Source organism: Siphateles boraxobius, unplaced genomic scaffold (assembly GCF_051911475.1).
Source record: "Siphateles boraxobius isolate OS27281-9 unplaced genomic scaffold, OSU_SipBor_1 6, whole genome shotgun sequence".
NCBI lineage: Eukaryota > Metazoa > Chordata > Actinopteri > Cypriniformes > Leuciscidae > Siphateles > Siphateles boraxobius.
This window is the reverse complement of record NW_027509186.1, coordinates 30,909,532-30,935,776: the sequence shown is the minus strand read 5'-3', so window position 1 is coordinate 30,935,776 and position 26,245 is coordinate 30,909,532. Positions and strand designations below refer to the sequence as shown.

Here is a 26,245-nt window from a genome sequence, read left to right as displayed (position 1 = left end):
CTCTTCTCCGACTCTCTGTGAGTCTACGGTGATTATGCACTATATGAGCCCCGGGCTACTGCCCTTGGGACTTTGGTGTCGGATCCCAGTACGCACAGCGTCTTACATTGTGTTCCCCATAGCGTAAGATATTACGCAGTACGAGAGATACTCTCGTAAGAGAACGTACTCGGTTACTAACGTAACCTCGGTTCTCTTTAGAGAGGGAACGAGTACTGCGTATCTTGCCGTGCATACAACAGTGCTGGTTCGCTTCAGCGATGAAAACCAGTTTGTATCAGCCTGTCGAGCGTATTTATAGGCCAAGGCCACGCCTATTCTGGCGGGACGCAACGAAATTTGCGCGAAGCACCCCCATTGGATGTCACGTCACGCAGGGCCTCTCTCGACAGGCTTGCTGCTGTTGCCGCAGGGCAGCCAATAGGCGCGCGAGCCGTCTTGCCTATGTCTGCACGCTGCCACACAGCGTTTTACATTAATCAAAATTAAAGGATAATTTTTGGCTTCAATATCTCGTGGAAAAGAGGTTTTCCCCATAGCGTAAGATATTACGCAGTACTCGTTCCCTCTCTAGAGAGAACCGAGGTTACGTTAGTAACCGAGTACGTTTTCATGAGCTGTATGCCAAAATCATCAGTATTAAAACAATAAAAGACCTGAAATATTTCAGTTGGTGTGCAATGAATCTAAAATATATGAAAGTTTAATTTTTATCATTACATTATGGAAAATAATGAACTTTATTACAATATGGTAATTTTTTGAGAAGGACCTGTATATTTAATATATATATATATATATATATATATATATATATATATATATATATATATATATATATATATATATATATAATGGGTTTTTTTTGTTTGTTTTTTTGAAAAATCTTTAACATATATTGCAATATTTTAAGAATTTGGCATGTGTTTTTATAGGTTATTTAAAAAAAGATATTAAAATGCAATTTATACATACAGGGACGAATGTTTTTTTTTTCTGAATTATTTTTAGCATTTTTTAAGTAAAAAAATTTCAGGGTGGTATAATTGTCCTGACATCATAGAAAAAATGCCTAATTAAAAATTACATTTTCTGAAAAGAAAACTTAATATACCGGTAGTTATATTTCTTAGAAAAAAATATTATTAAATTAATTATTATTAAAAATTAAATTAAATTGTCCGCAAAGTCATGCAAAAAACATGCAGGAAAAAAAACAGAAAACAGAAAAATGATATCATTTAGAGGACCCCTGCAGACCATTATAGTCTGTGCATCATTTGGGTTTGTCAAATTGTCATTTACCCAGTTGTTTTGTATAAATTCATAGCATCATTTTAATTATTTAATGTTAATTTCCCATTATTGCTATACACGATGCTTACACAATATGTTGCTTATATACTGCTTACACAATGATATCAGATCATTGCTGTTTCCATTTTCAATTATGGGATTGATGCTGAAGAACGTCCTCTAGTTTCCTTACCGAACCAAATCCATCTGTTCTCCCAGCGCTGAGAGCCCCCTCTGTCTGGGCATTGGAACAAAGAGAGCATTTTATGTGCAATGATCTTCCATGCTGTCTTTGTAATTGTTAGTCGCTGTGGAAGTTTTTAACAAGGGCTACCGGGCAGGAACACAGTTCATGTGCTGTGATGTTGATGATGCCTCAGCTGCGTTCTCTTTAGCTATTGATGTATGAGGTAATCGCAGGGTCCTTATGGTCCTGCAGATATATGAAGGTGGTTCTGCTACATTATATATCATAAATAGGACCGCATGCTGCCATGAGAGCACAAGTCCATGGTTTTCTTTTGTATGACAGGACAATTATATTTATAAGAATTTCCTGTTGAACTTCTGATAGGAACAAGCTTTGGTTCATGAGTGAACCTTCAGAGATGTGTCCTGTAATACCACCATTTGAGATAATGTGATATGGGTCAATTACATAAAAGTGTCAACAATGAAGAAACTTTTAAAAAACGCATGCCATTTTTAAAATATTGTTTAATATTTTTAATAATAAATAAAAATATAAGAAGTTATAAAATATATATTTTTTGAAGATAAAATTTATTTTCTCAAACATCATGAATTATTATTTTATGAAAATATCATAATGTCTTTAACGAGTCGCACTCCAAACTTATGACATTTTACAGTCTTAATGAACATTCTTACCTTATCAGAAAAATTAAATTAGATTTTTTATAATACCTATTGACCTTGACATACATGAGGGTCTCTGATATCATTACCTGTTTTATTATAAATTCATTATTTCTATTTGATATATTTATTTATTTATATGTATCTGCATGTTGGTTGGACAACATGATTGTTGTTTCTCTTTATCACTCACATTTTTATCTTTATGCTCAGAAAAAAAAAATCTAAATGAATTTTAATAAAAAAAATAAAAGTATGGAAACCAAGCGTCGTTGGCCGGGTTCTTGCTACATTATCATTATCATCAGCATGAAATGTTGGCCAATCAGCATGGTGTTTTTTTTTTTGGAAGCTTTGTCATCTATGTCAAATGTGTACCAAGTGCTTGATTTGTTGGGCAAACGGACTCTATAATGCAGAGGAATCTTACTCACCTGTGCTAATATTGCTTATTGACTTCATAGCCAATGGTCACACAGGTGGGGAAGGTATTAAATCGATGGAATTTGACATGCAAACAAACTTAAGGACAAAGCCCTCAAGGTATTGGTTATCAATACAGATTAGTGTTCTAGTCTGCCATTTTGTGGACAGGGTGAAGAAGAAAAGGGGAGTGTGTAGAGAAAGTAAACTAGGCCTATTGTGTTTCATGTTGACCAAACTGCTGCATTACTTTCCTCTTTAATTCAGTCTTGTTTGTGTGTCCTTCCCTTTGTGACATCTTGAGTGTTCTGTGTCTTTGTTGGCAGCATTTCAACCCCCTGAAAGCCTTGAGGAATAACATTGCATGCTTTGATTTTTGGCAATTCCTAGCAGACTTGTTTCAGTGCATTTTTGGAGGACACTTAGAGGGTTTTGACATTTCTGATAATGTTGCATTAACTGAATCATTGTGCATGCAGATCCAAATAATGAACAGTTTTGAACACTTGTTTAGTTGGAATAGCCCTATCAATTGAGCTCTGCTTCCTGTGAGTGTATGCATGAACACTGAGACTCAGAAGGGAAGGAAAACAATTCTCAGGGAGTTTGGGAAGAAAGTCAAAAACCCAGCCCTTCGGATTGCTTGCCGTTCTGTGAAGCCTCATTAACAGCTCACATTCCTTACCATAGTCACTTCATTTTGAAACTCTCATTTTAATTCTAGAGGAACTGCCTGATGCTTAATGTAATGCGTGTGCAATGATTTTCCAGCTTGGATTTCAAATTAGGATCTATTTTCAGAACAAAGTGGTATTCTGAGAAAAGTTGTTGACTCAAGCAAGAGAATAGTACCTCTTTAGAAACTGAAAAAGTTCTTATGGGTCAGGAAGGTGCTAAATTAGAAGTGTGCACCCTTATTGAGAATGAGAGCAACTGTACTTAAGCTTAACTATGGTTGCTGTCAATATTTGATTCAATTCGCAGTCACCCAAAAACATACATAAGTAAAAGTAAAAAAAATTGGTGTCTGTAAGAGATATTTTTATATGTATAATTATTATTATTTTTATTATTATTATTTTTTTAAAGAAGAAATTAATAATTTTATTCTGTAAGGAAATAAGAATTAAATTGATCATCAAATTGATCAAAAGTTACAGTAACAACATTTATTATTTTACAAAAGTTTTCTATTTCAAATAAACACTGTTCTTTTAAATCTTCTATTCATCAAACAATCCCGAAAAACAGTGTATCTCAGTTCATACAAAAATATAAGCAGCACAACTATTTTCATCATTAATATTAAAGACTGAAGACTGCTGAAAAGTCAGCTCTGCCAAAAACAGACTCTTAAATTAAAATTGGTTTATTAGCTCAGTATGATTGATACAATGAGATTTAAAGATCTACAGAATTCTTGATTCTGATTTGTTGATAGATGTTACAGCTATGAAGAAGTTCCAGTTTTGTTGACTGCACTGTGATCCAATATCATTTTGCCACGTTAAGCAAATAGGACATGACAAACATTTAGGCAATTTTTTTTTTCAATAGTTTCTTTTTAACTATGACACTTTTTTTAAACTTTTTCTTGTAACTAGCAACTATGACAGTCTCAGCTGCCAGGTAAAAGCTGAATGGAATGACTGTCTGACTCTGTACACAGATACACACAAACAAAACCTTGTTACTCCATAATGCAAGAATTGAAAGTCTCACTTTCAAACTAAATGTAGTCACTCACCAGCACACAAGATAGAAGCACTCTTTTAGTCTTTTGGAGAAAAGCAGTGGCCCTTTTTCTAACCTCTGTTACCCAGCTCCTATGTATGAAATACACAAGTATGGAAGAATTTCCCACCACTAATAAGCATGTGACACCTGTAGGGGTTCTCATAGCGATAGCATATGTAAGCAGATGCAAACACGATCATCAACATTAAACAGCATATAAATCAAAAATGCCTAACGTGTCAGAATGAAATGTTGACCCAGGAGGACGAGCTACAGGACTGTGCAAGCTTTGGGGGGTGTTGATGTTGACCTACTCCATCAAAGTTTTGATCATCCAATCAAAATGCTCAAAATGTTGCTTCTTTTTATAAAACTTAGCCGTATTCAAGTGTTGATAAAAAGCAGAGGGTCCGTTCTTTCTTTTGATACATTGCATCTTCAGATATCATGCAACAAAATATTTTGGGGGCCATTCAACTTTTGAGAAAATGATCAAAAATGCTGGCACTGGCTGGCAACTTTTTTCAAAAACGGCGGGGAAAGAGTTAATTATGGAGAGTAGAGATATTGAATATTGAATATTCTGCGACAAATTTACCAAGATACCATTCATGCAGAAGCTACCGATTATTCCTACAAAACGAAGTAAGACACCAATCCTAAGTTAGATTGGCCTATAGGCTACAGAAATCAGCTTCACTAAATGGCCGAACATACTCTTTTAACACCAACATTTAAAAGGTCAGAAGGATGGATTTTTGCTTGGATTTTAGGCTAGGTGAGTGAAATTATATTTATATTTATAATCCACGAGCTGCCCTGCCACTGGTAATAGAGTGGTGCAGTGGTTACGTCTAAGCTCCGCCCCCTGGTTCATTTGAGATTTTCCAATGGGGTTTTATAATTGAGTTTTTCAATTTATGAGTAAGATAGAGCCTGTAGTAAACATAACTTGATGATACTTTGATATCTACAACGTAAACTACACACACCCAAACTGAAATTTTAATTTTGAAGCAGTTGTTGAGTTTTATCAACACAAGGAAGTCACAAGTGTAAAATATATAAAGAGATAAAGTGCAGAAGATGCATAAAATACGACTTGCTATGGCAGAGTTAAATTATCTTATGGAAAGATAAACTGTTGTGAACCATCGAGAAGTCCCGTCCTTTTTCGAGCTTGGTACTAGGGTATTCCTTGCCCTCTCAGAGGTGTCTGGCAGTTGTCCTAGCATCCTTATCAAATGGTTTTGGACATTTGTTTGCGTTAGTCCACAATGGTCCAATCAAAACGTTTCTCCACTTCTGCCGTCAGAGAGATACCCCAGAAAACTGGACCCTGGAATACTTTAGAATAGGCTGTTCACTACACACCTTTAACTCAAACATTACTAATTCTTTTTTTCCTTTACGTGCTGGCCTTAAAGGAAAAAAGACTTGCAATAGAGAGTGAAAGGAAGCGTTCCTCAGGAAGAAGGAAATGTTCAGGGAGTCTGACTGAGGAAGGAGGCCTGTCAGAATGTTTGTGTTTTATTTGAATTAAGTTGGAGGCTTTCTTGGCACTCTGAGAATTGTTGCATTGTTTCCAAGGAAGTAAAGATATCTGCTTTCAGATGTTTTATGACTAATAAGAATATGATTAACATATGTTACCAAATATCAATAAACACAGGTCAAGTGGCCTTGAAACATTGATTTGTTCTGTCAAAAGTGTAGGTTTATGTATTAAGAAAAAAATAACTTAGTTCTTATAGATTAGTTCCTATTGCCTAGATTATAGATGGTCAAAAAAAGTAATTTTTTTTCATGTTCAAAATAATAATTGTGATATTGTTTGGAATAAAATGGATTCGGTAAAAAATATTCAGTATATTTTACAGTGTCCTTATTACATATGTTACATGTACTTACTATAGTAATAACAATAAATTCTGCATAATTACATGAAAATAATCCTCAACCAATTCCTAATCCAACCCAAACCCTTTAGTAAATACATGTTGTTAAATTATATTACTCAGTACTTAAATTTGCAATTACACTGTAACAATGACACTTTAATATAAAGTGTAACCCAATTTTATATATATATATATATATATATTTTTTTTTTTTTTTCACTTTTCACTTAACAAAAATGCAAGAAAAAGAAGCCCAATGGATGTGAATTAAGGTCTGTAATTTTTGCTTTATCCTGGCATTGTATCGCAGACATACAGTATTTTGCTTTATATAGGTTTCTGGGTAATGCAGTCATAAACCGTCTAATTTAGATACTTTCTTGTAAGCTTTATTGCTATTCTTCATTAGAGGTACTAAAAAAGCATGTAAAATTGTTATGATCTGTAGTAGAGGCAAAGGCTGACCTTCAAATTGGGGATATCGTGGGACAGGTACAGCATGGAAGAGGGGGTTTAGGGCTCAGTTTAGCTCCTCCTAAATGGCACAAGGCAGGCCCAGCTCAAAGGAGGAAGCTGGTAGTCAACGAGGTGCGAAAGCAGGAGGAGAGGATGAGATGTATAAAGGCCACTTCCCAGGCCAAGCAGGGAGAGTGGATGAGATGGGAGAGTGTGGAACAACGCAAAATGGGCTGGCAAGACCTTTGGTCAATGGAAGAGAGTAGGATCAGTTTCCTTATTAGGTCAACATATGATGTTCTCCCATCACCGCAGAACCTAAACCTCTGGGTAGGAGAGGATCCCTCTTGTCCTTTGTGTTCATCACCTGCCACAATAAGGCACATTTTGACAGGATGTAAGGTGGCTCTTAGCCAAGGTCGGTTTACTTGGCGCCATGACCAAGTATTGCGATGTTTGGCTTCAGCATTGGAAAGCAAGCGTAGTATGACCAATAAGTTGCCGCCTGTTCTAGCAAAACATTACACGCAGAAGACAATATTCCTCCGCCCAGGCGAGCAACCACCAAGAAAAGGTGCTAACACCAATTCTGGCCCAGGACAACTGGAAGCTGCTAGGGACTGGAAGATGCTGGCTGATCTTGATCAATGGCTTATTTTTCCACCTGAGATTGCCACCACTAACCTACGACCAGATATTATTTTGTGGTCTGGATCAGTACGCATTGTTCAACTGATAGAGTTAACAGTGCCATGGGAGGATGCGGTAGATGAGGCATATGAGAGGAAGAAACTGCGGTATGCTCATCTGGCCACTGAAGCAGAACAGCGAGGATGGAGAGTCCAGGTTTATCCAGTGGAAGTGGGTTGTCGAGGTTTTGTGGCACACTCTACAACCCGGTTCCTCAGAGACGTCGGATTCAGTGGCAAAGAGTTTCGCCCACAGTAAAGAACTTATCTGAAGCAGCAGAAAGGAGCAGCAACCGGCTGTGGTTGAGACGGAAAGATTCTAGCTGGCTAAGTACAGGCCGCCATGCTATGGTTTCGTAGAATTCTTGAAATCTTGAAGAGTCTGTAGGTTTATTTGTATAGTTTGTATAGTATTTACAGTCATTACGTTCCTGTGTATATTGCGTGAATGACGGGTGGTTGGGCAGATATTGTGTTTTGCGGTAGGTGGTATGCCATACGGAACCGTTGCCACTGAAACTGCATATTAACGCACCAGTGGGGCTCGACAGCCTTAGTCAAACAGGTTGGCGCGTATGGTTGGGTTTGGGAGAGATTGCGTGATTGTGGTTAGGTCTCAGCAGCAGGAGGGATGTAGAGGTCAGTAAGCTGGGCTGAGTTGAGTTGGGGACGGAGGGGGGGGGGGGACTCTGGGACGCCAGAGTCACTGTCGAGCCTTCTTGAGGTGTCGTGGGCTAGTCGACGAAACACTGAGGACGGAAGGTGCCCACTTGAAGACCCTAGAGATGTCCCCTACTTGGCTCAATCCAGACGGTTGTCGCGCTGGTCCGCTAGGGAGACCACACTGTAGTTGCAGCCGTCGTGTGTGCTGACGCGCCAACTACACTGCAGTCGTTAACGCCGGACAGAAGGGGAGTCACACCACCATATGGAAAGAAGCGTAAATGGGTGAAGCATAGTTTACTGTAAAGCTACGTCTTAGTGTTGCTTATCTTGGTGAAAGCCGAGTACAAATCAGCATGAAGTTTTAACATCTACTCTCGTGTAATGGAAATCATAATCAATACTTGTTAGCTTTGCACCATCATTTAATTAGCAAACCCCAACACCACCATTGTGGATGTGTGCGTATTTGATAAATATTTGAAGACTTGCTTAATAGTGCACTGCAGATTCAGTAGACTAAAGTTATTCTTATTTCACAGCGTGTCAACAAATTTTTTTTGAGCAAAACCAGTTACAGTTTTTTTTTCCAGTCAGTAGTTTTAATCCCCCGTAGATTGATTCTTGGGACAGAGAGTTTTCTTTGGGGCATCCAACCACTAAGATATTTAAATATTTATGATTTCCTTTTGGAACCCATTATAATCACCCTTAATGCATTCAACATTTGTATAAACCTTGAGTGTACTGTCTCTAATCTGCACAGTAGTTTCTATAGGTCCAGCATTCAGGTCCTATAAGTCATTCATGAAAATTCATTAGTCATATTAGTTATTCATCTCACACACATGTAGTCATGATGAACTATGATAACTCTTTTCACTTTCTTTTTTGGCAGTATATGAGTACTGTGGTTGGGCTAGTAAGACACTTGCAGAATGGTTGCTCACAAAACTAAATGACCATAGTACATGGCCACAACTAATTACCATTGGTATGTCAAGTACAGCTGTTGCATGTCACGTCTCTTTAGTGTCTGACATTCTTTATTACACTATTGGCAATGTGACCAAAGGTGAGGCAATTCCACTGAAGTCACACAGTCCTCTCACTCAAGCTCCCATCTAATGAAGACTGATGGCAAAAGTGTATCTGTCTCTTATTCAGTGTACCAGCTTTAGCGAAAGTCACAGACTCAGAGTCGGTTAACCACCACTATTTCTTTGTTTTTGTTTTTTTGTGGTCAAATTATTTTTATTTGTTGGTTCTTCTCGTCAACCTTTTTCTGCTAGGAAATGAGCCACTTCTGCCATATTTTTTTAACTTCATATAGTTCCAAATATGTATTATTTAATCAGTGTTATTTTAGTGTTTATTTGCTACAATATAATTTATTAATTTAGAATTAGCCTTTATATTTTTATTGTAATTTTTACATTTTAGTTATTTTGTTATGTCCTTTTGTAATTTTTATTCATTTTTATTAATAAATATTAATAAATATTTCTATTTATAATTTTAAAAACTTATTTATTTATTTATTTATTATATATATTTTTTTAGCTATTTTTGTACTATTTTATCAAGTTAGTTGCCAATACAACGATCCTAATTTGTTTTTCATCTAACATTTATATTTTTATTTCAGCTTTATTTTAATTAACACGTTTTTTTTAAATAGTTTTAGTTAATAATATTGAACTGTATTTTTTTTTAATGTGGAAAAATTTTGAAAAGTGCAAAAGCATCATAAAAGCAGTCCATGCTACATTTTAATGCAATACTATATTTGAAGTTATTTACAAGTCATTTGATAGCTTTGTTTAAGGAACAGTCTGAATTTTAAGCAGTTATTCACTAAATTCTTGGTTTTTCTTGGTCCCCTTTCACTTTTATTGATGGAAAAGAGAAGTGTGAACAAAGTGTTCTTTTGTGTTCCACAAGAAAGAACGTTATACATTTATGGAACAAAATTATAAGTAAATCATTTTTTTTATTCTGGTTGTCAAATCTCACCCTACCCTACCTCAGTTTAATTTCTCATAAAGTTTCTTATATCTTTTATAGTGCACTTCTGATGACGTTCATCACCTCTCCACTGCTATTATAACGTTAACAAAGCCTTCATTTAAAACCCTCTCATTGATCTTGTCCTGCCACATCACCGTGGTCCTTAAAAACAACTCTAATCTGAGTGTGGTGTTGCGTGCGAGAGAGGAGTTTGGCCTCATATGTTTCCTGATGTTTTTTGAGAATCTGAAAATAGGGGATGCATCAGCCGGTTCTTCCCTCCCAGTGACCTGACAGAAAGACCAGGGGCTCTGGGACAAGTCTCCCCACACCAAAATCAAGTTAAGATGTTTCACAAGAGGGTGAGGTCAGGTTCGCATCTCGGTTCACGCTGGGGCATTTGGCGCATGAGACGAGAAGTGGAATGCATAGTGGAGGGCTCGAATATACAGTTGGACCCCGTGAACAGCTTGTAGCAGTTAGTGATGTCAGGAGAGAGAAAAACAAACACAGGGAAAGCTTCAAAGACCAAGCATATCTCTTTCATTAATTCATTTCTGATTTGTTTCCCCTCATTTCCTTCTTGTTCTCACTCATCTTCGCCGTTCCGTGTAGCGACCTTTCAATTTGTTTCTCGTTACCTTTGCCAATTTTTTTATTTATTTAATGCAATCGTACTATACTTCTCATTTCCTATTTGAGTTTTTGGCAGAGCTGGGCTGGCCCTCAGATGACTTTTGCCAGGCCTAGATGCTTTTTGAAGTTTTTTATGTATTGTTAAACCAGGCCTGTGTTGAGGTAATGATACAATCCTCCACATTATGGTGTCCTCAAGCTAACTTTGCATGCTTCCAAGGGAATGATGATAATTTTATCCATTAAATGGTTACATTGCCTTTCAATAACTTGAATGTCAGATCAAAGACTTTGTTCATAGTCTTTGTTTCATTATTTCTGTCATTTTATAGGTTTACAACAAATGCAATGAACACAAATTTGCCTCGCTGGCCTTGATTCAGGTATCTGAGGCTGTGGCCATCTGTTCATCTCTACTGAAAGAGCACGACATCTATAGTTGTACTGTTTCTGAACATAAGACTGTATTTAAATTGCTTTTTACATTACATTAAAGTAATATTCAGGGTTAAATGCAACTTAGCCGTTATTGACAGCATCTGTGGCCAGAAAATAATAGAAGTCTAAAAGGCAAATATTACAACAGTTAGAGTTATTATAATTCATTCTGTTAATGTCGATAAAGCCTAACCTGCAATATATTCCTTTAATTCTGGTTTAATCAGGGTGGTTTTGGGGCAGAATTCAAATACACTCTTTTTCTGAGATTCTAGACATGTGGAACATGTGCCATTTTTGGATGTCCAAGCTGTGTAGCATGTCACGCATTTTGTCATGGTGGTGATGGGAGCTTTTTGGAGTTGTTTTCGCAGCCGACTGTGCCCCGATATTTTTGTCAGTGTGTGTTCGCTATCCTCCCTGATGAGCACCATTGGATGTTGTTTGTAGAATGTATGTGTGTACGTGACAGGGCAGGGTTGCGAGGTCAGTGGTGGGTTGGCTGGTAGACAGGTGACAGCTGCTCCCACAGCTCAGACTGCAGTGAAGTGGAGACAGCACAGACTGTGTGTTGTTCTGCCCTAAACACAACAAACATGCACAGGGCAACCATAAACAGAAATAACAGGCCCAAACTTTGCATATGAAATGCCAAGTGACTCTGATTTTCCAGTGATAAAGTAATATAATTGTATTCAATTAGAAGTATGATCATCAAGTTTTACACATTTATATCCAGCTTGAGTGCTGTTGTCATTGAAGCAAAAAGGGGACCAAGAGTAAGAATTATGTTGCCATGCATCCTAACAACTTTAAATCCCCTTGCTCTTACCTGAGTTTTGATGTGGTAGCCTGACATCAAAAGTAAGACCACATCTGAAGTTTGCCTGATCTAAAGTTTTGTTGATAGTTGAGCACAATTTTAAGCTCCATTCATTATAACTGCTCATTATAACTCTTGGTAAAACTCTTGGTGTTCTTTACTGAACAGCCTCAGTTTCAGTTGAATCCCACTTCACATATATATTTTTTGTTCATTTTGTTAAAAGGGTTTGACACTTAAATAGCTGGAAACCGTGTAGCCTGGAACAGGACAATGTTTTTTTCCCAATATTTCCTCTTCATTACTATTTGTCGCTTGGTGTCTTTGTTCTGGTTTGTAGAAACACTACTACGTACTCGAAGGTCCCTCGTTGTCCAACACAGTATTCAGGAACCCCCCATATGGGTATAGATAGGGATATTTCTCTTATGTCTGCTGTAATCATGATAAATCTGAAACTGAAACTGGCAATATTAATATATTCAAATAATTAATTTTGTGACTCAAGGCAAGCACTTCAGTAATAGTAGTAGTAGTGTGATGGTGCTTTAAATGCACACAGTGAATTATCATAAAATTACTAACTATTGTTTTGTGTAATAAAAGATTATAGTCTATTTATTTGTTGAATACCCATCAGTGGGCTGTGTGCATTCAGTCTGTTCTGTTTTTTAAATGTTGTTCTTTATAGACATATAAACATTTGTGACAGTTTGGTCTCACCTTGTTTTGTTTTTTTTCAGCATCTTTCACCATTAGCATTGCATTTTTAAGACTGTCCCATTAGGCACGTCTCAAGACCCCAATATTCCGCTCCATTCTGTTGTGTTCAGGAGTTTTTGAACAAAAGACATGTCATACGTGAAATTTCCTGACCCTATTTATAAATGGCTTCCTGAAGTCCTGAATGTAGCTATGTAGTTTTCCACATCCCTGGTAGTTTATAAAAAAAATGAGTATTCATTGGAACTTAGAGCTACACTATGTAACGTTTGGCACTCTAGTGGTTAATAAACAAAACCACAAAACTTGCAGAAGAACATTGTAGCTGGAGCTACTTTTCTCTGTTTATGCATATGATGAGTCTGCAAGTAAAGGTACAAGGAGTGTACCTTTAAAGGGATAGTTCACAAAAATATATAATTTCTGGGCTAAAATTTTTGCCACAAAATAATAAATAAATAAAATAGGCCTAGTTATTGTCTTCCTTGTTTTTGACCTTAATAAATAAGGTGACACCAAAAACTACAGCTTAACTTATATAAATTTCAAATATTGGTAAAAACAAGTAAACTGTCAGTAATACAATAATAACAAATAATCAAATTACGAACAATAGCACAAATACAATAGAACAAACATACAAATAAAATAAACACTGCTTTTCATGTTAGTAACAGTAAATTTCAGGTAGAGAGCATGTATAATTAAAAAGTAAAATAGCACTGCTTAGTCTTCAATGAGTAAATTAAATAAAGTTACAAAGGTTATTCAGTCACGAGCAGTGAGTGATTTTTTTTTGCTTTGTTCTTTGTTTGATTAACATTAACATTCACTTTAAGAGCTGCATGGATCCAATATACTGTTACACATGCCGTTTTGTGCACTTAAGATATAACAGATCATGGCTGAATCCGAAATCGCTCCCTAAACCCCCATTCACTAATCCCTAAGTCAGTCCACTAATACTGTTCACTTGAAGGGGTGAATAAAAACGAGTGAGCGAATTCGGACAGCCGTTGAATGTACATCGGTTGTACACTCGTTATTGCAGTGCAATGTGGGATTGAATAAGTGCACTCAATAACATCCACTATGGTTTCGGACACCACTACAAATGGCTGTCCCTTCAAATAGCGCCCTATTTGAGGGTATAGGGGGCAATTTCGGTTTCAGCACATGTTCACTAGGGTACTCGTAAACTTGACTGGCATTTTTTAAGGTAATTTTGTGTGAATATGTCTGTTCAAGTGCAAGAAGACATAAAAGAGAGCTCAATTCAGCATTCGCACGCTGTCTGAGAAGTGGCTTTTGGTTATGCGCTTCGGATGTTTGGGCACACAAAACTGGCAAGGCTTAAAAACACCTGCAAATGATAATCTTTCTTGATGCAGCACTCAATCAGGCAAGTGACATTTGCCTCAACTCTCTCAAGCGACGTTTATGCCGGCCCCGGGCCATCGGGCAGTCCTTATCGTCCTGCATTTACACTCGTCGTTCCAAACCTGTATCATTTTCTTTCTTCTGCGGAACACAAAATATGTTGTTTTACAGAATGTTTAAACCGTTTTGAAAGGTTTGAAAGTCATGTACAATGAAAGTCAACATTGGACCTCACTGATTCATTGTATGGACAAATATTCCACAGAAGAAAGTCAAACAGGGTATGCTTGAAATGATGGTGAGTAAATGAAGACAGATTTTTGGGTAAACGATCCCTTTAACATAAGACTCCTCCCTTGAACGGTGAACGGGTACTGCACCATGCTCTCTGTGTTTGCTGATTGATGTAAATGACTTTTCAACGATCTCAGTGTGAATTGAAATGGGTGATCCTCGGCTATCAGCAAATTTGATATTCAAGCAGTCAGCTTCATTGCGGTCTCTCTCTCTCTCTCTCTCTCTATCTCTCCCTCTCTATCTCTCTCTCTCTCTCTCTCTCTCTCTCTCTCTCTCTCTCTCTCCTGTCTGTCTGTGTGTGTGTGTGTGTGTGTGTGTGTGTGTGTGTGTGTGTGTGTGTGTGCGTGCTGGTTTTCTTGCAATTACAGGGTGGGTAGGGGAACAGGCAGAGGGAGAGCCTGCACCCATACAGGCAAGATATAATAGCAGAGGTTTACCACTAGTATGCAGCTGCCAAGGTTTCAAAATATCAGCCACTATTTAGTGCCTCCATAGACCCACTTTTTATGATATGGTCTCGTATACCCATTCTATGTATTTTAAATAGCATACATTTTACCTTGTGTTTTGATGGTATGAATAGTTCTTAGAGCAGTCATTTGTACAAGCAGCATTAACTGTCGTACGAGGAAAGCTTTGTGTCTTGATTAACAATTTTTCCATCTGAAATGCATCAATTTGTGGGCTTTAATGACTGAGGAGATTTTTATTTTCACTGCTCGGTTTCTCTCAGAATATGTTTTGCACAGCTCTCATTCTATAACCTATAATTTTTTTTGTTTTCCAGTGATCTTTATGGAAACGTGTTCATTTGTTTTGTTTTCAGAACACCATGATTTCTTGAATGAGGCTAAGCTGCAGTGTGCTGTTGTTTACTCACCAGAATTGACCGTTAAAGGGATAGTTCGCTCAAAATTTAAACTTCTGTCATCATCATTCACTCAGCTTTATATTGATCCAAAGCTGTATGACTTTCTCTCTTCTGTGGAACACAAAAGATGCTATATTGTTTTGGACCCCATTGGCTTTCATTCTTAAAATTATCAAATGTTGTGATATTTCTCATCTTTCAACAAGCCTGTTAACTTTTGCTTCATATCTGTGCAAGGATAAGTTAATCTTATCACACTGTGCTAATTTGGCCATCTGAGACTAATTTTTGCCAATCCTAAAAGGTTCCTCTGATCCTTGGCTAAAATCTGAAGTCTTTGATCGCTAGTTTGACATGTTCACCGACAGCCGATTAATGACCATTGCAATCAAATTTTACCTTAATTCTGGCAGTGTCAGAAGATTTTACTCACAGTCCTGCAGTGTGACTTCTCCTACGATGACCGTCAAATTGTCTTCGTTTTTTAAGACAAGCCTTGACCAAAATGAACGTTAGAGATTTCTTTGTAGCCACCATTTCAATCCCGCGTTGCAGCATAATGCAGCCCACTGTCACCGAACGTGTCATTGATTAATGATGTAAAACTCCGGACAAGTTTTCTTGTGCGTCCGTTTTTAACGCGTCTTGACTGTCAGTCTGATATTAATGAAAACTGAGATCTTACAGTGCAACATGGATTGCAGCGATGATCATGTTCGTACAGTCTGACATGAAACAATCGTGAAGGACCATTATAAATCTCACAGTGTGCACCCGGCTTTAAGTGACATTAAAGACTTTTACATTGTTACAAAAAATTTCAAGTAAATACTGTTCTTTTCTTAAAATAGAAAAAAAATTATTTTAAATTGTAAAAATATTGTTCAGTGTTACAGTTTTTACTACTTTTTCGATCAATTAAATGCATCTTTGGTGATCTTAAAATCTTACCGACCCCAAACTCCTGAAAGATAGTATACATATACTTCAGGTTTTAACAATTTTTTGTAGAGGCATATAAATGGACAAAAAAACTGTGCAGTGCAGTATGAGTCATCAATATTTTTGCTATGTTTACTGAGAAGAAAAAAAGAATGTGAATTTTGCCTAAATTTAAGGGTTTCACACTTGGTTCGATTGCCTGGTCTTAACCCAAGTTCGATTGCTCCCCCTCCCCCTGCTGGATTGTGTTCACATTGTATTATTTGGGTACAAAAAGCGTTGCTCATCTCACTATTATATTTTGGTCTTTGAACTTTTGTTTTTGTTTTCAAAGCGTCAGCAAACAACAGCACTTGCGCCTATCTGCTGCGAATCTACAGCAAAGGCAGAAACGAGATATATTCTCTCTGCTTGCTGTGCATCAGTCATGCATGTCAGGAAAGTGAGTGAGAACACTCAGATTTATCGAATCATACAGTGGGTCACTTTCACGAATTACAATGATTGCGCTCATTCCTGATGTTCTCCTCTTTCCAAAACATCTTTTTTTAATCAATCGCAGCCATTGTAACGTTAACTGCCAGCTCACCAGAATATCATGTTTACATGTATCAGCAAATAACTCCGGTGTGTTCAAGTAAACATGCAAAGGGCACAGACTCAGATTAAAGAGACCCATTAAACAGTAAAAGAACTCCCAAATTGGCTGTTGGTGTTTTTCATCTTGTTCCAGTGGCTTTTATTTGGCAAGGTGCTCAGACGGTTAACTGAGAGGACAGTCGGAGCGTCCCGCAGCGTGACGCGGGGGTCTGTATGGTGCTCATTATGAATGTGAAGCACGGGCTGTGTGGCACAGCACTCTCAGTCTGCTGCAGTTGAGAAGGAAGGCCTCCCGCATGGGGCGTAATTAAGGCTGGGGAAAAAACAAGCCCTCATTAACTCCCTTACTGGATCTCCCACTACTGTACTTCAGTTATGACCTTTCAAAGGTTCTTCTGATGTAAGTGATGTCAGCAGGATTAGACAGATGGAACTGTTTAAGCGCATATAACATTTTAAACTGGTTCACGGTGTAATATAAAAAGGTTTCTGTGAGATGCTTCTAAACTGCTTTGCATTATTTATACAACAGTTAGTAGTTTTGGTTCTCGAATCAAGAGTGTCATTATAACACTGGAACTTTCTACTGTTTGTGCCACTGCACTGCACTGCACTGCACACTGCATTAAGAGGTTTGTAGGGACACTGGAAGCCATCAAAGGCAGTGTGGTCACTAAGAAGCCAGGAGTTGCTACTAGTGTGTCTCACGAACCTAAGCTTTCTGACTCTTCTTTTCAGACGGGGCGCCCATTTAATGATTCAGCACTCTCTACTTTTATTGTTATTTTATTTCTTATGCATGATATTTTTACTTCTTATGCATGAGTTGTGATTCATTTATGACTATTTTAATTCCTTTTCTATGTAAAGCATTTGAATTACCATTGTATGAAATGTGCTTTATAAATAATCTTGCCTTTCGTTGCCTCCACCTACTGTGTTTGTCCCAAACAGACTGTCAGTCTGTGCATTAGTGGTGAAGATTTTTCAATGACTCTTTTTGCAAATTACATAGTTACGCCAGTAGGTGGTGTGTGTGTGTGTGAGTCACTGAATCATTCAACAGATTCATTCAAAAACTCTTGATTCGTTCAGGAACTAAGCACTACTACTGTGTGTTGTTTGAAGATGCTGTGGCTTTGGAACTACTTACAAAAACAGACAAATTAACTATTGTGTTTAAAATGTAAGTTACTCAATATTAATTTGCTTATTAAACTGTAACCATGCTGCCTCCTTGTTAGCTAATCAGAAATGGCCCAAGCTGTTTCTAGTTCCAACATGAAATTTTTTTATTAGTAATGAAGGCTTGGACACAAAGTTTCATATAACCAGGAGGATAAGAATCATTAAAAATCTCTTTTGTAAGTGTGACCTGTTTAAGATGGCAGCAATACAAATTACATGGGAAAAAAAATTGTTTTGTAGACTGTTGATCTATTTCCTGTATCATTGTTCCTGATGATCTGTATCTCACCAGGTGTGTGGGCTAACAAGGTGGTGGTTCCTGAGCAGGTGACGGCAGTGCTGGGGAAAAACATTACTTTGACCTGTAGGGTGGAGGTCAGCACAGACCTCAGCCTGACCCAGAGTTCCTGGGAACGCCGGCTGCCCTCGGGCACCGTCACTTTAGCCGTCTTCAACCCCCAGTACGGGACCTCCATAGCTGAGGAGTACAGCAGACGGGTGCACTTCCTCAAGCCTTCAATGCATGATGTGTCCATTGTCCTGGAGGGCATGAGTTTTGCCGACATTGGGACCTACACTTGTAAAGTAGTCACCTTCCAACTTGGAAACATGCAGGCATCCACAACTGTGGACATTATGGGTGAGTACATCTTTGTGATCTAGTTGTGAATTCTTTCTGGTGAATCATTTGGTAAAACATTAGAAATCCTATTGCTTGTTGTGTCATAAATCTATCCATCCATCCTTATTTATTTTTCCAAAGTTTGTTTATTGGTTTTAAGCACAAAAAAACATTAGCAATATCAAAGTATAGATAAACACATTTATTTATACATTTAATTATGCAAGGCACTTAAAAGTAATTAACTACCATTCCAAAACTTCTCTATTGAAAACAAGACTTGAATTATAGGGAAGTTATGATTTAGAAACTTATGTTGAAATGGCTTATTTTTGTGTATTGTAATCATAGAAAGGGGTGTAAACACCCTTCAAACAGCCCCTTTTCTGCTTGAGTGAAATGAAGTGTTGTCAAACGCCACAGAGATGACAAAAATATCTGTCACACACTGGCATGATAGTACATTCCTTGTTCTATTTTTGTATTGCGGGGCACCATTTTTTTTCTCCTTGTTTATTCCCTGTGTTTCTGCAAAACATAAAAAACCCAAAGCTAATCTTTTCCTTATTGTAAGTGGTAACCAAAAGTTAGAATTGTATCAATCCAGTCTCTAATGGCATTACAGATTCAGACGTTATAGCAACGCCACATTTTTCCGTGGCATTTTCAAAGAAAAAGGAGAAATTTACTCAAAACCCTAAAACTATAAAAGTCAGTGGCCAATCAGCTGCTTCGAGCTTGTGTGTTTTTGCTCACAAGCTTAAAGCCGCCATTCCTATTCCTGTAAATTTAACAGTGATGAGTCATCGCTGGAATTCTCAGTGACCGTGTGAATTTTTACAATAAAACACATCAGATGTTGCACGCAAGCTAAGTGGTGTAATTTGTACCCACAATTCATTCTCTTCCTCTTTTTTAACACAATTATTTTGCTTTCACTTGCAGTACATTATAATGACAGAAATTATTTGAGGGTACAGCGGTTTTGGCGACAGCCGTGGTCTGCAACCCATAACAGAAATGTTTTGGGTCTGGATTTATGTAGGCGACAGTGACCCAGCCCTAAATCCTGCCCTATTTGATGATAAATCAATACCCTGGACCTCCAGGGCCTTCACCCACCCACCTGCGCCATCGGATCAGCTGGCTCTTTATTTCTTCTATCAGGAGGGTTGGGTGTGAATGAGTTGCCAAGATGCCGCTGCAAGCTCTGAGTCAGCAGAGCTCCAGTGTGATGCAGATGGCATTGGGTTCAGGTTGGATGAATGCAGGGTGGGTCTGATCTTGGCACTCAGATGTCAGCGCTCAGTGATGCACTGTGGTTCCCCCCTGTTCAGGTGTCGCAGGGCTATATTTAGCATTGGGGTCCCTGGGGTTATTTAGATTTCTTGTATACAGGAGCGGCCTGTAAACAGAGTAGAACAGGTGTGTGGAGCAGACGGCCTTGCGTGTAGGATTAAGTGGACGTTCCTGGCCCACATGGTAAAACGGTTTCTTAAGAGCACAGCTGCTGCAATTCTCTAGAGAGAGTATTGAGAAAGGAAAGAGGGAAAAGGACAAATGAAAATTGGATTTATACGTTTTTATTAATAAAGGATATTATGGCTGCGTTCACAACACTGTGGGTCAAATCTCAAACAGCAAAAATCACATTGTATCTGAACAATTTTGTGCCGATTTTCATTTAGTACACTAATAGATTTTTACACTTTAATACTTTTATTCAGCAAGGATGCATTAAATTATAAAAAGTTATAATGTTACAAAAGGTTTCTATTTAAAATTAATGCTGTTCATTTGAACTTTCTATTCATCAAAGAATCCTGAAAAATTATGTATCATGGTTTCCACAAAAATATGAAGCAGCACTGTTTTCAACATTGATAATAATAGAAAAATGTTTCTTGAGCATCAAATCAGCATATTAGAATGATTTCTGAAGGATCATGTGACACTGAAAACTGGAGTAATGATGCTGAAAATTTTGTATTCTGTATTTTTATACAAAACATTAAAAAACCTTACAGACCCCAAACTTTTGAACGGTAGTGTATGTGTAGCCTAAATACTGTAAATCAAAAATGTGTCAGATTTTAATGCCGTGTGATTTCTGCATCCATTATAATGCATGTATAGGTCTTTGAGGGAGTCTCACCATTAATGTCAATATTGCATCATGATTCAATATAATATTGTGGTTTATATGTTTATTAATATGTAGTTATTATAATCTGTTGTGATTATTATCACTTGTCAATTAAAAAATTATTGTATTTTTAAAAAATGAAAACAGAAATGTATAAATGTATCGGTTTTGATACAGATTTGCAGTATATAGTTATTATGATTATTTTAAAGAGCATGTCACAGTTGGTAATGGTAATCCTGATGCATTTAAGTAAGACTATGAGATCGTCTAATTTCATGTAATAATGAAATGTGATATCACATTGAGTACCTTATAGACATACCAGAGTAAGTGTTATATGCATGTGTGTTGCTAGACACATCGCTAGCCACATTTATAAGGTCCTGTAAACATCCTAAAAAAAAAAACAATTAAAAAAACGAATTTGAGCAGAAAATCGAAATTGGACACTGTCTTGTAGTGTAAATGCAATCTTTGAGGTGAGTGGTGGTTATGTGAATTTCTGCCAAAAATTGCATTCGAAAATCGAGGAGCAAAAGTCGATTATCGTTCGAAAATCGGAAAGAAAAAGAAACGCACACTCACAATGACAGAAAGGGAGGCCAATTTCATCTTTAGCGATTTGTCATCAAACAAACTGTTTATTAATTGAACAAGTAACATGTTTTCGTCGTTTTTTTTTACATAGTTAACATAGAAGAAGAAAAAAAACAATAAGCACGACAGTCCGTTTTTGCATCGCCAAACCAGATGCTCGTTAGATAAAAAAAATAATTTCATCATGACATTATGACATAAGGATTTTATGCGAACCTGCCTTGTTACTGCAATAGCCTACTTTTTAAATAAACTAGTTTCAATCAAAACTATTGTTGATGCCACTGCACAATACACACACATTACGTGTTCATTTCATAAACTGTGGACAATGGTAGCTTATTTAATGTAGCCTATAAATGAATATGTCCAAAAAATGGATAATGTCATCATACTTGTAGCAGTGCGATCGTGGCGTAATAATCTATTTGGTTGTAAAATGTATTACCTGAATGAAATTAACTCGAATGTATCGTCCTGTGGAATCATTCATTCACAGACATCATACGAAGATGTTCAACTAGATCTTCATCGCTGGCAAAAATATGATGCATTTGCAGATTTGCTTTCGCTAGACTGTAGGCCCACGGCCACTTCATCCAACACTCTTGATGTTCTTAAATCTTCCTGTTACGAATCCGAGTCGAGTGTGAATTGAAAGCGCTTCAGACGATTCAGTGCGTGAGTAACTGAACAGATCATTCAAACTGATTCGCGAACCGATTTAGACAGATCTGCCAACTTGTTTGATGAAGTCTTTGAACAGAATCGACTCAAAAGAGTGATTCATTTGTGAATTGAGCATCGCTCATGCCCATAAAAAAGATACAGCGCTCTTGGAATAAACTACGCATTTAACAGCATTTATTGCATTAAAAGAAAGTAACGAGAGGAACGTCGCCCCAACTTAAGGAAGTAAATGTAGCCTACTTTGTTACTACCATAGACGGTTACATAGACAGTAAAGGTTACTACCCACCTCTGTTGGGCGCAGAGTTAACATAGACAGTATAAGAAGTGGACAGAGCCATCTCATTGGAACTCAGTTGAGACAGTTGAAGCCCATTTTTAGCGATTTTTTAGCACTTCCGTTCCTGACGCGCAGACTCAAACCGACTCAAACTAAGCTTGATGACGTGAGCAACCTGTCTGACAGACCTAAATCTTCTACTAGCTATGCGTGAAAATTGCCAACGTTAATCACTTCATATATATTCACTTGCCACATACCGAATTATTTCCAATTCCCCAAAAACATTGTTGAAATATTTTGTCCCATTGCTTTTATGGACTCATTATCTATGGGCTTCTCCCTTGACGGGACGGGTTCGGACAGATATTTAGAAATTATGTTCGGGTTCGGGTCGGGCTCGGTCACATCAGCGCGATATGGCATTGAACATTTTAAATTTAAAACAGCTTATTATGTTGGTAGCCAATGTGCCTGATGCTTTCACGTGATGCAAACGTTCGTTTTTGTGATTAAAATACATGTAAAATATTACCATAACATCTGTCTTCCTGTGTGCGGAAATTTGTTTATGTAGCCGTGACAACGAAACACGTGCATGCGCGCCTGCGTTAAGTGCGCTTGTTTCTCCGTGCACGCTGATGTACTCATCCTGCTGACATTTCCGAATGTCTTCCTACAGTTGCTTGATAAAATCAGGCTTTCCACACAAACAAACGTACATGTGTCATTAGTATGAGAAAAAAAATGGGATTTTAACTGTCGGTCTCGGGTCGGGCTCGGACATAAATATCTTTATGCCTGTCGGGCTCTTGTCGGGTTCGGTTACTGCTCTGTCGATCGCGGGCTGGGCTCGGACAAAAAAATTCGGCCCGATCCGCACTCTAGACGGGACGTCCCCCCGATTGCCTGCGAGCTTCTCCTCCTGTCTATACGGTAATGTCTCTATTGTGCGACAAAAAGTCGCGTGGTTATGACGCAATCGTTAGCCTGTTTTTAACAAAAACGGTTTCTACGGGGCCATAACGTAAGATACAAAGTAATGGAGCCTTTTATACATTGTCGTGTTTATTTAGAAATATATAATGGACAAATGAAGTCTTTTGACGCCTCAGATGTATAGTTATTCGCTGTCAAAGTGATGCCAAAATGAATGGGAGTCAATGGAATGCTAACAGCAGGTGAAGTTCTGCTACAATGGCGGCTCCCGCGAGGCTTCAACTTCCGGCTGATGGATTACCCCCTTGAGAGTTAACGTCACGGTGCTCTTCTTCTGTTGTTTGTTTACACTATGTATAAAACACTGGTATCCTAGATCGCGCAGTAGGGGGTTTCATTTATGTTAGTGACACCTTGTGTCCCCGACAGGAAAATACCCTGCTGCGTGATCTGCGAGAGTTGGCTCGCCGTCAATTATGACACATTGGAATTGCGCGAAAATATAACGATATTCGAAAAAGCAATTTAATGATCGAATTTCGAACGCAGTTCGACTATTCGAAGATCGCGACTCATCCCTAGTGGTGGTCTATATATTTATTTATTTTTTCAGAAATGAAAATAGTTAATTCAACAAGTGTGGGGTTTTATTGCACAGGGCAGCTGAACAAATCATGGCAGCAAAACATTTCACAATGATTGATTCAGCTGTTATACACAATGTGTATTTCCTTTTGTTCTCTGTAAATCCATGTAGACTCTCTCAGTAATATTAAGACACTAATATGCCACATATCTATAGAGACAGAAGCCACTCAGATGCACTCAGTGATGTTGCGGTACTTCTACTCAGTCATTTTAGATCATCTATTTTTAATGTGAATTTGTGGGATTGGGGTAATCAATCAATTCTGAGTGAACAAATGTCTCTTTCCACCCTTTACATGACTTTGTGTCCCCTCCTTATTTATTCATCTTGTCGTATATCATCCTGTAGTTTCAAAATCAATAACACATTTTGAACAGTTCTTCCTGACCCTTTCCTACTTTTAATATTTATTTCTTGTTTTCTTGAGGGATGTGCATTTAGGGTAATCTTGTAGTCAAGGTCTGTAATAAATAATACAAAAATGTGTTCATTTTATTTAATTTTCATTCAAATGTATTTTCTATACAGTACCATTCAAAAGTTTAGGGTTGGTAAGATTTTTTTTGTGTTTTATGTATTATAATGTTCACCAAGGGTGCGTTTTTTTAATATCAAAAATACTCTAAAAACAGTAATATTGTCAAATATTATTACAATTTAAAATAAAGGTTTTCTATTTTAACATATTTTTTTAAATTATTTTTTCCTGTGATTCGAAGTTGAATTTCCAGCATAACTCCAGTCTTCAGTGTCAACATTTCTAAAATTTCTCTTCATTTGCTGCTCAAGAAACATTTCTTATTAACGATGTTGAAGACCGTTGTGACGCTTAATATTTTTATGGAAACCTTCAAAAGAACGGCATTTGAAATGAAACATTTTGTAACATTATAAAGGTATTCACTGCCATTTTTCATTCATTTCATTTGTCCTTGCTTAATAAAAGTATTAGTTTTATTTTTTTGTTTAAATCTTACTGACCTCTAAATTTTAAATAAATTTTGTTTAATTCTCACCAATATGTAAAGAGTAGAACAACAGTTTTTATCAAATAATATGCATCATATTATATATTAAAATATGTAAAAAATATCAAAACAGTTCAACAGTTTTTGAAATGTGGTGAATGCCTGTTGGCATTGTTTAATTTAGAGTTTATTGTTCAGTTTTGTTTAATCTCTTTCTCTTTTGTTCCCTTTAGTGGAGCCAAAGGTCTATGTGTCTCCTGGCTCCTTGTCTCTGCTGGCTGGAGATGGTGAAACACTGGTGGCGACATGTACAGCTGAAAGGGGTCGCCCAGCGCCAGAGGTGTTCTGGGAATCAGACCTACCGGGTCAGACATCAGTCGTCTCGCAGAAGGAGCCTGAAGGCACTACCACCACTTTAGTACACTACATCTTGGCCCCCACCCGGGATGCATTTGGCCGTTCTCTCAGCTGCGTTGTTCGTCACCCGGCCCTATCCAAAGATTTCCGCATTCCCTACAAGCTCAAAGTGTTTTGTGAGTGTGAATAGCTTTTATTGACGTTCTCACTTTACTCCTGTTTTGTATTTCGAGAGTTCCATAGGTTTTCTGTATGTTACAATGAGCACTCATAGCTCAATATTGCCACTCTCAATATTGGAGTTATTTTAACAGCTTAATTCTCAATGTGCTTTCTTTTGGCATCTTGGAACTGTTGGCTGCTGTCTGTTCGAACAGTGTGCTGCTTAATGGAGGCGCTTTATGAAATATTGATCTGAGCACAGCAAGGGCAGCAACAGGAACGGAAATACAAGAGGGAGAGTTCATACTGACAGAGAGAGGCTTTAGTACTTAATAAATCACAAATTGCCTTCCAAAGTGTTTAAAAGTGAGAAAACTACTTTTGAGCTTTACAACCTCATACATGTATTAATACTAATGGTTTAATCATAGACAGAGCTGACCATGCAAAATTTTGATTTCCAGTAACAATAATATATCATTAAAACACAATATATATTTAGTTGAAGCTAAATTTTAAGATAATAAGTCTTGTTCAAAACATAAATCTTACATAAATATGGTGATATCTATGCTTAAAATAAGAGCAAAACAATTTGATATTGTGGCAAGAAATCTAAATTGAATTCAAGATATATTTTCTTAATAAAAGTCTTAACATCTTATGCAATTATTCTTCTCAAGTAAATCTTTTACATTTTAAAAATGTATATATACAGTATTTTGCTGAAAAATATGAAAATGTCTTATTTAGATTATTAATTTATTTGCAATGTAGTGTTTAAATGTGCAACTGTGGTTTACATTGTTCATTAAGAAAGAAAGTATAACACTGCTTATGTTGATATGAATTTGATCATGTTGGCGTTATATAGACTGCT

At 37.3% G+C, this 26,245-nt stretch overlaps 1 protein-coding gene across 1 annotated transcript in view; it reads left to right on the top strand.

Moving 5' to 3' along the window:
- nectin3a (nectin cell adhesion molecule 3a) overlaps positions 1-26,245 on the top strand; it is a 41,489-nt gene that overhangs the window by 10,537 nt on the left and 4,707 nt on the right. The window contains exons 2-3 of the mRNA XM_077207440.1: positions 18,245-18,592; positions 25,080-25,379. Coding sequence (XP_077063555.1) covers positions 18,245-18,592; positions 25,080-25,379 — 648 coding nt within the window. The remainder of the gene's footprint in view (positions 1-18,244; positions 18,593-25,079; positions 25,380-26,245) is intronic.